This window comes from Mirounga leonina, unplaced genomic scaffold (assembly GCF_011800145.1).
Source record: "Mirounga leonina isolate KUSES-001 unplaced genomic scaffold, KU_Mleo_1.0 Mir_481, whole genome shotgun sequence".
NCBI lineage: Eukaryota > Metazoa > Chordata > Mammalia > Carnivora > Phocidae > Mirounga > Mirounga leonina.
In genome coordinates this window covers 2633038-2647147 of record NW_023270773.1, presented here as the reverse complement: position 1 = coordinate 2647147, position 14110 = coordinate 2633038, and the positions used below count along the sequence as shown (strand labels likewise).

General features: G+C 48.1%; 1 protein-coding gene and 1 pseudogene across 1 annotated transcript; both read right to left on the bottom strand.

Annotated features, from left to right (window-relative positions):
* Nucleotides 1-183: 183 nt before the first annotated feature.
* Nucleotides 184-11038, bottom strand: LOC117999842 (glutathione S-transferase theta-1-like). The gene is made up of 2 exons (XM_034989230.1): nucleotides 10930-11038; nucleotides 184-290 (listed from the first exon to the last, which is right to left on the bottom strand). The coding sequence occupies exons 1-2, from the start codon at nucleotides 11036-11038 to the stop codon at nucleotides 184-186; spliced, it is 216 nt and encodes a 71-aa protein (XP_034845121.1).
* LOC117999841 lies at nucleotides 5514-6586 on the bottom strand (annotated as a pseudogene).
* Nucleotides 11039-14110: the final 3072 nt, after the last annotated feature.

Sequence of the window (14110 nt, the reverse complement as noted above, 5' to 3'; positions counted from 1 at the left end):
ATCACTACTCCTCTGAACCTGCCTCCCATGGGACAGTGGAAATGAAGGTGCTTTGTGAACTGCCACGGTCAAGCACGGGGACTGGGCTTCCCGGCTCACCAGATCATGGCCAGCACCAGAGGCATCAGCTTCTGCTTTATGGTGGGGTCTGCAGGTGGAGAGTCCTTGGCCTTCAGGATGACCTCATGGGCCTCCCGGAAGAGATCCTTCCCCACTGCTGCCTCCACACGCTGGCGCCATGCCGCCAACCTGGGTCGACCTTCGAAGACTTGGCAGCCAGCACCCACAGGCTGCAGGGATAAAGGGAACAGGATGAGGGTGGATGGGTAAGGTCAAGGATGGCAGCATCTGCCTGGTTTGGGGGCCCCAGAGCTCCAGAAGAGGCTTCCACACATAAGCCTGGCACATGGCCAGGTGGGGGGCAACATAAGCCCAGGGCCCTCCCTGCCTGGCAGGCCACCCTATCCATAGCACTCACATGCATCAGCTCTGTGATGGCTACCAGATCAGCCAGCGAGATGTGGGGCCCGGTGAGAAAGGCCTTGTTCTGGAGGAACCTGTCCTCAAGCAACTGCACGGTCACATCCAATTCAGCTGGCGTGGCTGCCAACATCTCAGGAGATACTGGCTCACCTAGGAAAACAGGGAACATCACCTGGGAGGTGGGGAGGCAAAGTAGAGGGTTAGGGGCCAGCCCAGCCTCAGGGGCAGGAAGGCAAGTGTGCCTCCCCCGCCCCAGTTTGAGCTGCTTTCTGGTTCCATGCACCTTTCTTCTAAGGCTGGGCTAGGCCTGCAGGGAAATTCCCAAAGGACCACCTCTCCCAAAAATATTCCTGCTTCCGTGTTCTCTGATGGCTGAGCCTCGGGGGCATCTGACAGAAGGACCCAAACTCAGAGGGGGACTTGAACCATGAATTTTATACTTTGGAAGTATAAATCTAGCCTAGGGACAGTCTATGTTATAACCTCCTTCCCCCTGAATGTAAAATCAGTACCTCTTACTGTATAATTAGGAGGATGAGCTTGTAAGGTTTCCACTCTGCCACTTACAAAGCGTGTGTGACCTAAAGCAAAATACCCAAACCCTCTGAGCCTCAATTTCCTCATCTACAATATAGAAATAATAGTACATGACTCCTCTTGTAAATGGAAAAGTGGGGCCCAGAAAGAGAGGGACGGTCAGTTGCCCGAGACGGCACAGCCAAGAAAAGACTAAGCCAAGAGTAGAAGGGACACTTTCTTTTTTTTTTAAAGATTTTACTTATTTATTTGAGAAAGTGAGAATGAGAGAGAGAGAGCATGAGAGGGGGGAGGGTCAGAGGGAGAAGCAGACTCCCCGCCCAGCAGGGAGCCCGATGCGGGACTCCATCCAGGGACCCCAGGATCATGACCTGAGCCGAAGGCAGTCACTTAACCGACTGAGCCACCCAGGCGCCCGACATTTTCTGGCAACGAGCTACCAGGAACTAAGGAGGAGGGCCAGGAAAGAGTGGTGTCCAGGATTCTGGGAGGAAGGTGTTTTAGGGGGAAGCCATCAACAGCCTCATGGGTTGGCAGAGCTGTCGGGAGATACTAGTGGATGGGGAGCAAGGGAAGAATGCTTCATGCTTCATTTGGTAAAGTTGCTTGGGGGAGCCTGGGATTTAGGTAAACAGGACTAGGATTGTACATGAGCCCTGGCTTCGGGCTTCAGTTTCCTCCTCCATACAAGGTAGACAGAATCAGCAGTCACCCGCTGGTGCCTGAAGGCCAGCCCTAAGCTAATGACATTCCTTTGGCTACAGAGTTTCTAAAAATATGGATCAGGGGCGCCTGGGTGTCTCAGTCAGTTAAATGTCCAGCTCTTGATTTCAGCTCAGGTCATGATCTCGGGATCGTGGGATTGAGCCCCACGTCGGGCTCCACGCTAGGCATGGAGCCTGCTTAAGATTCTCTCTCTCTCTGTCCCTCCCCTCCCCACTCTCTCTCTAAAAAAATAATAATAATAAAAATAAAAATATAGATCCGTTGCTGACATTTAAAAATGGGGACATTTCATATAGGAGTCCAGATTTCCAGCCTCTTTTTCTTTCTTTTTTTTAAGATTTTATTTATTTATTTGAGAGAGAGAGACAGAAAGCAAGCACAAGTGGGTGGAGGGGCAGAGGGAGAGGGAGAAGCAGACTCCCCGCTGAGCAGGGAGCCCAACTCAGGGCTCAATCCCCGGACCCTGGGATCAAGACCTGAGCCAAAGGCAGACACTTAACCAACAGCCACTCAGGTGCCCCTCCAGCTTCTTTTTCATGTAAAGGGTGCTGGCCAGAGTATCCTTGCTCAGTATCTAAGGCTGATGTTGGGGAGAAGCCACTCCTTCAGGAGGGCACAATGGGCTCTCACTCTGCACAACCGACCTAGCCCTCCTCCCTCATTTTTTATCGTCCTCGCCCCTGCAAGAGATTGTCTACATTTCCATTCTGTTCTGGTTTGGTTGATCCAAAAATCTTAGGGTTGTTTTTTTTTGTTTTTTTTTTTTTTTAAGATTGTATTTATTTATTTGACAGAGACACTGCGAGAGAGGGAACACAGCAGGGGGAGTGGGAGAGGGAGAAGCAGGCTTCCCTCAGAGCAGGGAGCCCAATGCAAGGCTCGATCCCAGGACCCTAGGATCATGACCTGAGCTGAAGGCAGATGCTTAAGGACTGAGCCACCCAGGCGCCCCAATTCTTAGGGTTTTAAAGAGTGGTTTTGTTCCTCTTTAAATATCAAAGATCATTGTAGGGTAATAAATACATTCTGATTTATTTATATAATGAATTACTATAGAGTAGTTAAAATGGATAAATTAGATCCACCCATGGCAATACAGAAAAATGCACATTGCAGAGTGATATGAGAGCATTTATATAAAATTTTAAACACTCAAGGCAAAACTTTATTTTGCCTATGACGACACCTAAGTGTAATAATGCATAAAATCGTGAACTGGAAGACTCCCACCAGATCCCAGAGCAGAATGGCCTCTCAGGAAGGAATGAGGGCAACGAAGAGGTCTTTTGAATTTTTGTCCTCTGTTTCTGTTTTATATAAGAAATGACAGGAGACAGAGAAATAAAGCCCATGACCCACAATTAGCCATACACTTTAAAAAAATAAGGAATCCCACTTCTTTTTTTTTTTTTAATGTTATTATGTTATGTTAGTCACCATACATCATTGGTTTTTGATGTGGTGATCCACGATCCATTGTTTTCATACAACACCCAGTGCTCCATGCAGTATGTCCCCTCCTTAATACCCATCACCAGGCTAACCAATCCCCCCTCCCCCCTCCCCTCTAAAACCCTGTTTGTTTCTCAGAGTCCATAGTCTCCCATGGTTCATCTCTCCCTCCAATTCCCCCCCCCACCATTTTTCCCTTCCTTCTCCTAATGTCCTCCATGCTATTCCTTACGTTCCACAAATAAGTGAAACCATATGATAATTGACTTTCTCTGCTTGACTTATCTCACTTAGCATAATCTCCTTCAGTCCCATCCATGCTGATGTAAAAGTTGGGTAGGAATCCCACTTCTGATAAGGACATCAACATCACAAAAACCATAGCTCCCATCATAACAACGGTGGAAAGAACATAATCTTATCTTTGTTTAAAGCTATCAAAGAGTTATAGAACTTTTAAAAATAAAAAAATAAAAGAAAGGGCAAAAAAAAGAAAAGAAAAAAAGCCAAAACCTATGATATCTGATATGGTAGCCGCTAGTGACTAGCTCTTGAAACGTGGCCGGTCCTAACTGAGTTGTGCTGCGCATGCAAAATACACACCAGATTCCGAAGACACAGTACAAGAAAAGAATGCAAAATAGTGCATTAATGATTTTTCTACTGATTACATGTTACTATAATTTTTTAAATGTTTAATTATGGTAAGAGACACGTAGCATAAAATTTCCCATCTAACCATATTTATGTGTACAGTTCCACGGCACTAAGCACATTCACACCAGAAGCATGTACAACTATCACCGCAGAGATAGTATAGGGAAAGCAAGAGGGACTAAGCTCCTGTGAAAGTCACCAGTCTGAGACAAGGGTTAAAAGTTTCCATAAGAAAAAAAAAAGTTTCCATAAGCTTGGAGACAAATATCTCCTCTGGGAAAGAGAATGAATGAGAGATAAGAGCCATGAGGGAGTAATGGTTGCCTGGGCAAAATTAGAAGTAACAATTTAAAGCCTGCTTGCACAAGTATTTCTATTTTCCAGGAGCCCTAGAAGAATGTCGACCATGAAGAAAAGCATCTTGTGATTGTCTTGTGTCCACTAAAAAGTGACGCCCACAAGATAATGACCGTGGGACTGAAGGACGCTTCCCCATTCCCAGCCCCTCACCCTTTGGAGAAGTACCTTTTTATAAAGTGCCCTCGCACGCTACCGAGGTGGGTAGCGACATTCCTCTTTCTTGTCGGCCCCCTTTTATACAAGCTATCTCTAATAAACTCCACCTGTTTTCTTTCTCTCAAGTTCAATGTTCATTTCTATGACATTGAGACTCAGGAACCTAGACTCAGGGGTTGAGTAACACCACCAACCATCTCCAGAACTTACTCATCATCCCAAACTGAAACTGTCCCCATTAGCCAAAACTTCCCATACCCTCCTCCCCCAACCCGAGAGCCATCCTTCTACTTTTTTGTCTTTAGGAACAGAACTACTCTAAGGATCTCATATAACTGGAATCATACATGGCTGGCTCAGACAGAAGAGCATGTGACTCTTCTTTTTTTTAAGTTTTTTTTTTTATTTGACACAGAGAAATAGAGAGAGAGTGCACAAGCAGGGCGAGTGGAAATCAGAGGGAGAGGCAGAAGCAGGCTCCCTGCTGAGCAAGGAGCCCAGGACCCTGGGGATCATGACTGAGCCACCCAGGTGCCCCTCTACCTTTTTTTTTTTTTTTAAAAATCAGAACAACCAGTATTCACTGTTTAGATGAGAATGACAATAAATGATTTTTTTTTAAAAATGACACACATAACACTTTTTTTTTTTTTTTAAGATTTTATTTATTTATTTGACAGAGAGAGAGACAGCGAGAGCAGGAACACAAGCAGGGGGAGTGGGAGAGCGAGAAGCAGGCTTCCCGCCGAGCAGGGAGCCCGATGCAGGACCCGATCCCACGATCCCAGGACCCTGGGATCATGACCCAAGCCGAAGGCAGACGCTTAACGACTGAGCCACCCAGGCGCCCCACATAACACTTATTTAAAGACTTACTTAATAAACAGTCCATCTTTCAATATTAGCTCTTAACACTTCCATGGGATTGGCAGAAAGCAAATTCGTGACCCTGAAGTAATAGTAGGTCTCAAAGTGATAAAACCTGAGACTTGTCAACCGATTCTCCTATCTTCATGTCATCGAGGAGGTAATGGGACAATATGAACATATTCGATTCCTAAGATACCGTAAATGACCCACATATTCTTTAATATTCAGCTGTACTAAACAGGTTTTTTTTAAAAGAGTATGTGAAGAAGTTATCACTGCGCCTCATTCTGAATGGTATTTTCTGCTTCATTTTCATTTTCTTTTTTTTTTTTTAAGATCTTATTTATTTATTTGAGAGAGAGAGAATGAGAGAGAGCACATGAGAGGGGAGAGGGTCAGAGGGAGAAGCAGACTCCGTGCTGAACAGGGAGCCCGATGTGGGACTCGATCCTGGGACTCCAGGATCATGACCTGAGCCGAAGGCAGTCACTTAACCAACTGAGCCACCCAGGTGCCCCTCATTTTCATTTTCAACACCAATAGGATATGGTGCTCTTCCTAAAAGAAATTGTTCCCATTTGGGAATATATTCTTCTCTTGATGTCCAGTAAAGAATCTCAAGAGAAAGGTGCCACCCCAGGGTCCTGGGCTCCTTGCTCAGCAGGGAGCCTGCTTCTGCCTCTCCCTCTGATTTCCACTTGCCCTGGTTGTGCACTCTCTCTCTATTTCTCTCTCATTCTCTCTCTCTCTCTCTCTCAAATAAATAAATAAAATCTTAAAAAAAAAAAAAAGAATCTCAAGAGAAACCACCTCTGGTGATGGAATTGGGTGAATCCGGGTCTATAGAGACTTTTCTGATGCTTCTATATCCATTAAAAGACCAAGGTTCCTTTTACAAGCAGTCTCAGCTGCTTGCATCTGAGATGCCTTTTCCTTGTTTTCATCCATAAATTTATTCTCCATTTGTTGAAGTAACATTAATCTTTGTGATACTATTTCTTCATGTCTTTTATAAAGGTGAATTTCTTGAGCAAACAAGGACGTCATCTTTAGTCAAAGCTGCCTTATAAGCTTTCTGCTGGACTGAAGAGCCTGGGCCAATGCAGATAAAGATCAAGTGAAGTGCTCTTAAGGCTTAGAGCCTGAAGGCAAATCATCTGGTTGCGTGCAGAAGCTGAAGGTGACTGTCCCAGTCGCACTCGGACCTCATCCGTAAAGCTCTTTTTTTGAACCTAATGTCTAGCACACCATAAAAAAAGGAAGAAAATGTGACCCATAATCAGGAGGATAAAAAAATGGCCAATAGAAATAGACCCACGGGGGACCAACGTATGAAAATTAGCTGACAAAGACTTTTAAGTAACTATCAAAAATATGTTAAAGAATTTAGAAGAAAAGATGGACCAAATGGGTAAACAGATGATAAATTTCAGCACAGAAATGGAAACTTAAAAAAGAACCAAATGGAATTTCTAGAATTGAAAAATACATGTCTCAAAAAAAGACTGTATTAGGGGCGCCTGGGTGGCTCAGATGGTTAAGCGTCTGCCTTCGGCTCAGGTCATGATCCCAGGGTCCTGGGATCGAGTTCCACATCAGGCTCCTGGCTCAGAGGGGAGCCTGCTTCTCCCTCTGCCTCTGCCTCTCTCTCTCTCTCTCTCACTCTCATGAATAAATAAATAAAACATTTAAAAAAAAAAAGACTGTATTAGATGGGTTGGATAGCAATGTGGACACAACAGAAGAAAGAATTAGTGGAGTCAAAGTTAATTTCATAGAGACTATCCAAATGGAACAGAATGCAATGGTGCTTTAGCCCCTTTGGGGCAATGACCTCAGGGCCTCACCTAATGCCACAGGGCCCAGAGGCAGCTTCTCCGCAGGGCTGTGTGCTGCCATGCCAGGTACTCATCCCCAAGGGCACAGGCCTGTACATCCTGGGGGTACAGTGGTTGGGGACTTTATACTTGTGGGTCAGGTAGAGCAGGATGGCCACGCTGTAGGGGAGGGATGACATGATGGGTGGAGAAAGGACACTGTGCTAGGGGCTTAATCAGAGTCCCTTCTTTAATCTTCCTGACGATGTGTCAAGGTATTTGCCTCACTTTCCAGAGAAGGAAGCCAGGCTTAGACAGTGAAGGGACTTGCCCAGGGCACAGAGCCTTTGGTGGCAGGGCTGAGAGTCTTTCTGAGGCTAACACACGAGTTCATCCTACCACCAGGCAAAAGCCCACAGCAGAGTATCCTGCCAAGTGTTCAGAGACAGTCTCTGATCAGAGGGTCAGAGGGCTTCCTGGAGGAGACATCAAAAGCTGAGCCTTAAATAAGCTCAGTTCTTTCCAGTCTGCATCCATTCTCATCCTCTGGCATCCAGACCAGCCTCAGATGGCCTGACTGCTCAAAAAGGCATTCCTCTCATCCTTCTGTTCTCCCTAAAGCACCCAGTAGGAAGCACTGGGGCTGCTGCAGGATCATGGAACAGCAGAAAAGACCAGGCCCCTGGAGCTCTCCTCCTGCCCTAGGTTATGAGGGCTACCATGGTGGTGGGACAGGGATGGACCTGGAAGGGCCCTGAGAATGCATGAATTTGGGGCCATAGGAAAGCTTTCAGGAACTTGGGGTACCCCAAGGGTTGTGCACCCCAGCCAATAAGGGCAGAAAACCTCTGTTCCCTATTAAGAATCCTGTATCCATGCCCTGGCTTAACAACTCACTTGTCTGTACAAGAGCTCCTTTTCCTCCCAGCTAACGGTTCAAACCACCTCTGGGGAGGGCTGCAGGTCCCCGGGAGTCACAGACCTCCTGACAGTGAGAAAAGACACAGAAGAATGCAGAAATCACACAATGCTCCTGGCAGGTACCATGGGTGCTCAACACTGGGTGACACAAGGACCCAGGACAGTAGAGAGCAGCAGAAAGAAAGAAAAAAATGACACTGGCATAATGTTAGGAATTCTTGGAGGGATGCACCCATCTCACAATTCCAGAGATACGTTCTAAAACTTCAAGTTCTGCTTGTTATGGGAGGGGTGACTCAGGTGACAAAAGGGGCCAAACTGGGAAAAGACTTGACCTTTTCACTTCTTGGGACCTGTTGTGATGTAAAACACCCACTTGTCTCATGGTCCTCCCTCGGGTGACGCCCACTCAGGGAGGCTGCAGCCGACTTGGAGCCATTGGGTAGCCTAGACGCCCATGGGCCATCTCGAGCCAGAGCGCTGCCCCTGCCCTGCCCTGCACCCCTGCCCTGGGGTACTCTCACCAACAACCACAGGATGGGTACAGAAGTAAAATAGATGTTTACTTGTCCAAGCATCCTTGTGAACTGGACCAGCGGGCAGGCAGGCAGGGGTCTGGGTTCCAGCCCTGACTCTCTATGGGATGTTGGGCTAAGAGCCCTTCACCTCTGAGGATTTTAGTTTCTTGTCTCTGAAATAGAGAGTTAGGGGGCGCCTGGGCGGCTCAGTCAGTTAAGCAGCCAGCTCTTGGTTTGGGCTCAGGTCATGATCTCAGGGTCCTGGAATCTAGCCCGTGTCAGGTTCTGAGCTCAGCAGGGAGTCTGTTTGTGGATTTTCTCTCTTCTCCCTCTTCCTCTGCCTCTCACTCTGCTCACTCAAGCGCTCTCTCTCTCTTTAACACACATAAATTAATTAATTAATTAATTAATTAAAATAAGAGGGTTAGGACAAGATGATTCCAGTGAGTTCTGGTAGCAGCCCCAGGGCCCCAGTTACCTCTCAGCCAAGGTGAAGTTTCCATCCTTCAAAGCAGGCACCTTCTTCAGGGGGTTCACCTGGGCAAAGGCATCACTGAGGTGCTGGCCTGCAGAGAGCCCATCACGGTGGGTGAAGGAGGAAACACTGAGCCCTGCCCACTCCCTACCATGCCCAGGCCCCAATTTCATGGCTCTTCTCCAGCCCCCAGGTGCTCTCCTGCATGAAAGGCTAGCGAGGGCCACTTTGGGAGAAACGGGATACTGCTCTGCCAAATGTTGCAAAATGGACCTCGACAGCCCATGCCAAGTCCCATTGGGCCCAAGCTCTACCCGCAGCCCAAGGTGCGGGATATGATGCTTCAGCTGGGCCTTCACACTCACCGCACCCACCACCTTTGCACCATCCCCGGCCTCATTAAGTACACATTCAGGGTGCCCCAAGCTGCCAGAGGAGGGTGGCTGGTCACCCGAACGGCACTCTGATCTCTTACACTGCCCCTTTCCCTGTGGACTCTAAGGTAAGGTCACCAAACACAGAGAAGTGGCTTTTTCCTGGTATCTATTTACTTGCAAACAACTTCCACCAGCTCCTCTGTGTCCCCTTGTTCACCCTGCCCTGGCCACTGGGGACACAGGGCTGGCCCTGCCTTTAGGCTCTGCTGGAGCTGGAACAGTCACATTTTTGTCCCACCTACAGCCTCCCAAAAGGTACAGCCCCATGTCCCCTGGGATCCTGGCCTCTGCTTGAGTTTGTGGGCGTGGCTCCTACTCCTGCAGATGCAGTCAGAGAGAAGCTTCTGAAGAGCACTTAGGCTTATCGCCACCCTGCTCAACAGCCTTCAGTGGCTCCCCATTACCCCAGGATCAGGTGGAAGCTCCTCGAAGCCATACATGATTGCCTTAACACTCTAGCCTCAAATACACCCACTATCCTTCCTTTTCCCTCCCTTCAGACTGAGCCTTCACCAGACACACCTGCTCTGCTCTCCTAGTGAAACACACCGCTCTGCACCCTTTATTTAACAGTCTGGCTGGGATGTTCCTTTGTCCCCATGCGCTGTCCCCTATACTCTGCAGAAGTAACCCCTGGGCAGGACAAGTGGGAAATCCCCCCAGGAGAAGATGGGAGAAGATGATGATTCAGGCAGAGAGACAGGCCAGTACAAAGGCACAAAGGCAGGCAAGGGCCCAACTGTGGTTCCTTATTGGTGGGGTGGGGAAGTGATGGTGGTGGGGAGTCTCAGCCAAGTAGAGTTACCCTACTTGCCCACCCGGCAATACCTGGGTTCTGCTTCCCTCTTTCCCCCCAGATGCCTGCTGTGTCCCTGGAGCCTTGGGAGCCTGCCAGAGAAACACACCCTCCAGTTCAGAGTGCCCGGCTCAGCAAGCTCCAGCAGCCTCCCCTGCAGTCTCCCCTCAGGCTCCCGGCATACCCCCTGGGGTGCCCCTCCCAGCAGAAATAAGAAGGCAGAGGTAAAGCAGGAGAAGGCAACGCAGAAGTAGGGACAGAGGGGGACCCCCAATGCAAACTGGGCCGATGCATAGCGCAGGGCTGGAAGGTCGGGACCCTGGTGACTGCTGTGGCAGATTTTCGGCAGTTGGGGACCACAAAGGAGGGACTCGGCTCTGCCGCAGTCTCCATGCTCGACCCCCTAACCCCCCACCTCCTGCCCCCATCTCTTTTTTGGAGGTCCTCTCTCCCTATGTCCAGGTACACCCTGTTTTTGTTCACCAGGTCTCTCTTTTTCCTCAAGCTCCCCACCCCTTCACTTGGCCTCGGCGGAGCCCCATCGTCTATCCCGCGGGACCGAGCAGAGTTTGGGGGATTACCCGAATCTCGGATGTCCCTGGTGGCTCACCTTTTTCAGCAATGGCCCTAAGAAGGGGTTGGCACCGGACGTCCTCTCAAGCAATTTTTGGCCTCCCCGTTCCTCCCCAATCTCTTTGGTTCCCAAACCCAAGCCTGGGCCCACTTTTGAGCAGGTCCACCGGTTGCAGCTCGAAGGGAATGCTGTTCTTGGCGAAGATGTAGACGGCGCGGCAGGGCTGGGACAGCAGGTCCAGGTAAAGCTCCAGGCCCATGGCGGGGGCCGCAGGACCGGACTCGCGACCCCAGGGACTCCGCGAACCGGAGCGCAGCCAGGAAACTCACTCGGTCGTGGGGCCACGCTCCCCGTTGGGTGGCTGCGGGCCCAGGCACTTTGGTCCAATCGCTGGAGCGGCTAGGGGCGTGTCTGAGGGGTTGGGACCAAGAGCGCAGGGCCCAGCCGGCGGGGTGGTGACGCGATGGTCGCCCCTCCAAGGGTCCCGCCGAGAGTCCCCAGTCCTTTGTGACTATCTTATTTCACTTACCATGGTGTCTTCAAGATTCATCCACGTTGTCGCTGTCAGAATTTCCTATCATCTCCATTTTAGAGATGTCGAGATTGAGGCAAGAAGTGATTATGGACCCAGAAAGTCTGGTTCCAGAGTCGCTGTTCCTAAGAACACCCCCGAGACCGTGATACTAGCAAGTGGCACAGCCTCGGGGCTTATGTTTAGCATTTTGTGGTAACTCACTCGGCTCAGATTGCGTTTCCTATAATTTGGCAGCCTTTGTCTTCCTGCTCCTGCCAGCACAGTGCATCACATTCCCTGAATTTGTTTCTTCCCGGCTCTGGGCCTCAGTTTCTCCATCTTTAAAATGATGGGGAGAGATCCAACAACGCCACTTCTGGGCATATATCCAAAGGAAATGGAAACAGGATATGAAAGAGATAGTTGCACCCCCACGTTGATTGCAGCATTATTCACAATAGCAAGACATGGAAATAACTAAGTGTCCGCCAAGGAAGAATGGATAAAGAACATGTGGTATATATACACAATGGAATACTATTCAGCCATGAGAAAGAAGGAAATCCTGCCATTTGTGACAACCTGAATGGACCTTGAGGGCATTATGCTGAGTGAGATAGGTCAAACAGAAAGACAAATACGGTGTAATCACACTTATTTGTGAAATCTAAAAAAAGCCAAACTCATAGACACAAAGTGGTCACCAGGAGCTGGAAGGTGGGAAGACTGGAAAAATGTGTAAGAGTACAAACTTGCAACTAGGAGATAAATAAGTTGTGGAGATCTATCACAACATAATGGTTATTAGTCAACATTTGTTGTCAACAATATAGACAACAACTGTATTACAATTTCCAAGTTGCTAAGAGACTAGATCTTAGTTATTCTCCCTATGAAAAAGAAATGATAATTAGGTGACATAATAGAGTGTTAGCTCATATTACAATATATAAATGTATCAAATCAACAAGTTGTACACCTTAAACTTCCACAATGTTATGTCAGTTATATCTCAATAATAAATATGTAGATAGATAAAATAATGAGGAGGCTAGAGCCCTACAGGGCCCTTACAACTCATCACCCCTGGACTCACCTGCTGAGCCTCAGTCTCAGGCCTGTTCCTTACTACCCCGGGATCCCCCAGAGCATGCCACCTGGCTGGTCATATGGCGTCAGTGTCATTTCCTAACATAAGTCCAACTGAAAATGCATCCGCAAGAACATAACGTTTTCTACACAATAAGAAAGCTCTTTGCAAAGAAAGCAAATGTTGATAATAATGATTTTCAACTGAAAAAAATATTTAAGGAGGGATGAGAACTTCAGATTTCAGATGTTGAAGTCTGAAAAAGGAGCTAGACACTCAGAGGAGGCAAGTTACTCGATCCTCATGTCCCGCTGACCCTAGTCAGCACCCCAGGAGGAGCTGGGCAGGATCCTGTCTAGGGCTCAGCCTCAATCTTGAAGGCTCAAAATCTAATTTGGACCATGTTCCAGAATTAATCTTTTTCTTAGGATCTGAACTCACAAGAGACTGATGGATTTCTTATTTTATAGAAAAAGAGATAAAGGCCATTTAGACATAATGCTCCCAACCAATGCTCAGAGCACTGTAGAAGTGTAGTCTCCCAGCAAACCTGGGGAAACAGAGTGAGAACAAAGCAAGCCAGACCACCTGCAAGGCACCTTCCAACTGAAAGCTTTAGAGAGTTAGAAAAACCATCTGTATTCATTAATTATTGCTACATAACAAATTACCACGAACTTAATGGCTTAAAACAACACGTATTTATTATCTTACACTTTCTGTAGATCAGGGGTATGGGCATGGGCTCAATGGGTCCTCAGGAAGGCTTCAATCCAAGTGTCAGCCAGGACAGGGTTCTCATCTGAGGCTCAAATGGGGAAGGATCCACTTCCGAGTTCACTCAGGTTTTTGCCCGAATTCATTTCCTTTCCCTAGTAGGACTGAGGGCCCTAGCTTCTTGCTGACCACTCTCAGCTCCTTGCCACAGGGACCTTCTAACATGGTTGCTTACTTCTTCAAAGCCAGTAAGGGAGAGAGTCTCTAGAACCAGTCTGCTAGCAAGATGGAGTCTTGTATAACAAAACATAATCTCAGAAGTGACATTCCATCACCTTTGTCACATTCGGTGGCTTAGAAACAAGTCACGGGCCCTGGACACACTTAAGAGGAAGGGATTATATAAAGATGTGACATTGGGTAAGGTCATTGGGGGGGTCAGTTTATTTTTTCTTAAGATTTTATTTATTTATTTGACAGAGATAGTGAGAGAGCACAAGCAGGGGGGAACAGTAGAAGGAGAGGGAGAAACAGGCTCCCCGCCCGAGCAGGGAGCCCAATGCAGGACTCTGATCCCAAGGACCCTGAGATCATGACCTGAGCCGAAGGCAAGTGCTTAACCAACTGATCCACCCAGGCACCACGGGGGGTTAGTTTAGAGTCTGTCCACCACAACTTCCAAGGCTTCATAGGTGTGCAACCTGTGCAACTGCCCAGCCCCCTGCTTCTAGCCCCACAGTTGTTTCAATGCTTTGCTATTGCCATCTTCAAGTTCTTAATAATCTTTGATCAAGGGGCCCCTCACTTTCATTTGTAGCCAGTCCTGTCCAAGGGGTCCAAAGAGCTCAGAAAGCCAGACAGGGTGCTGCTCCAGGCAGGGACAGGAGCACCTGACTAGGAGCTACTCTGCGGTCCCTCTCCTAGGGCCAGCTCTTCCCCTGTGGCATCTCACCCTCTTGACACTTAAACCGCGTCCATCTTTGGCAAGGAACATAGGTGCCTTTAAACAT

Excerpts from the sequence above, each read along its gene's own strand:
- LOC117999842 (XM_034989230.1), bottom strand. The coding sequence starts at position 11,038 with ATGGGCCTGGAGCTTTACCTGGACCTGCTGTCCCAGCCCTGCCGCGCC. Across the intron at positions 291-10,929 it reads ACCGGTGGACCTGCTCAAAA|CCTGTGGGTGCTGGCTGCCA; the intron begins GTGGGCCCAGGC and ends TTATCCCTGCAG.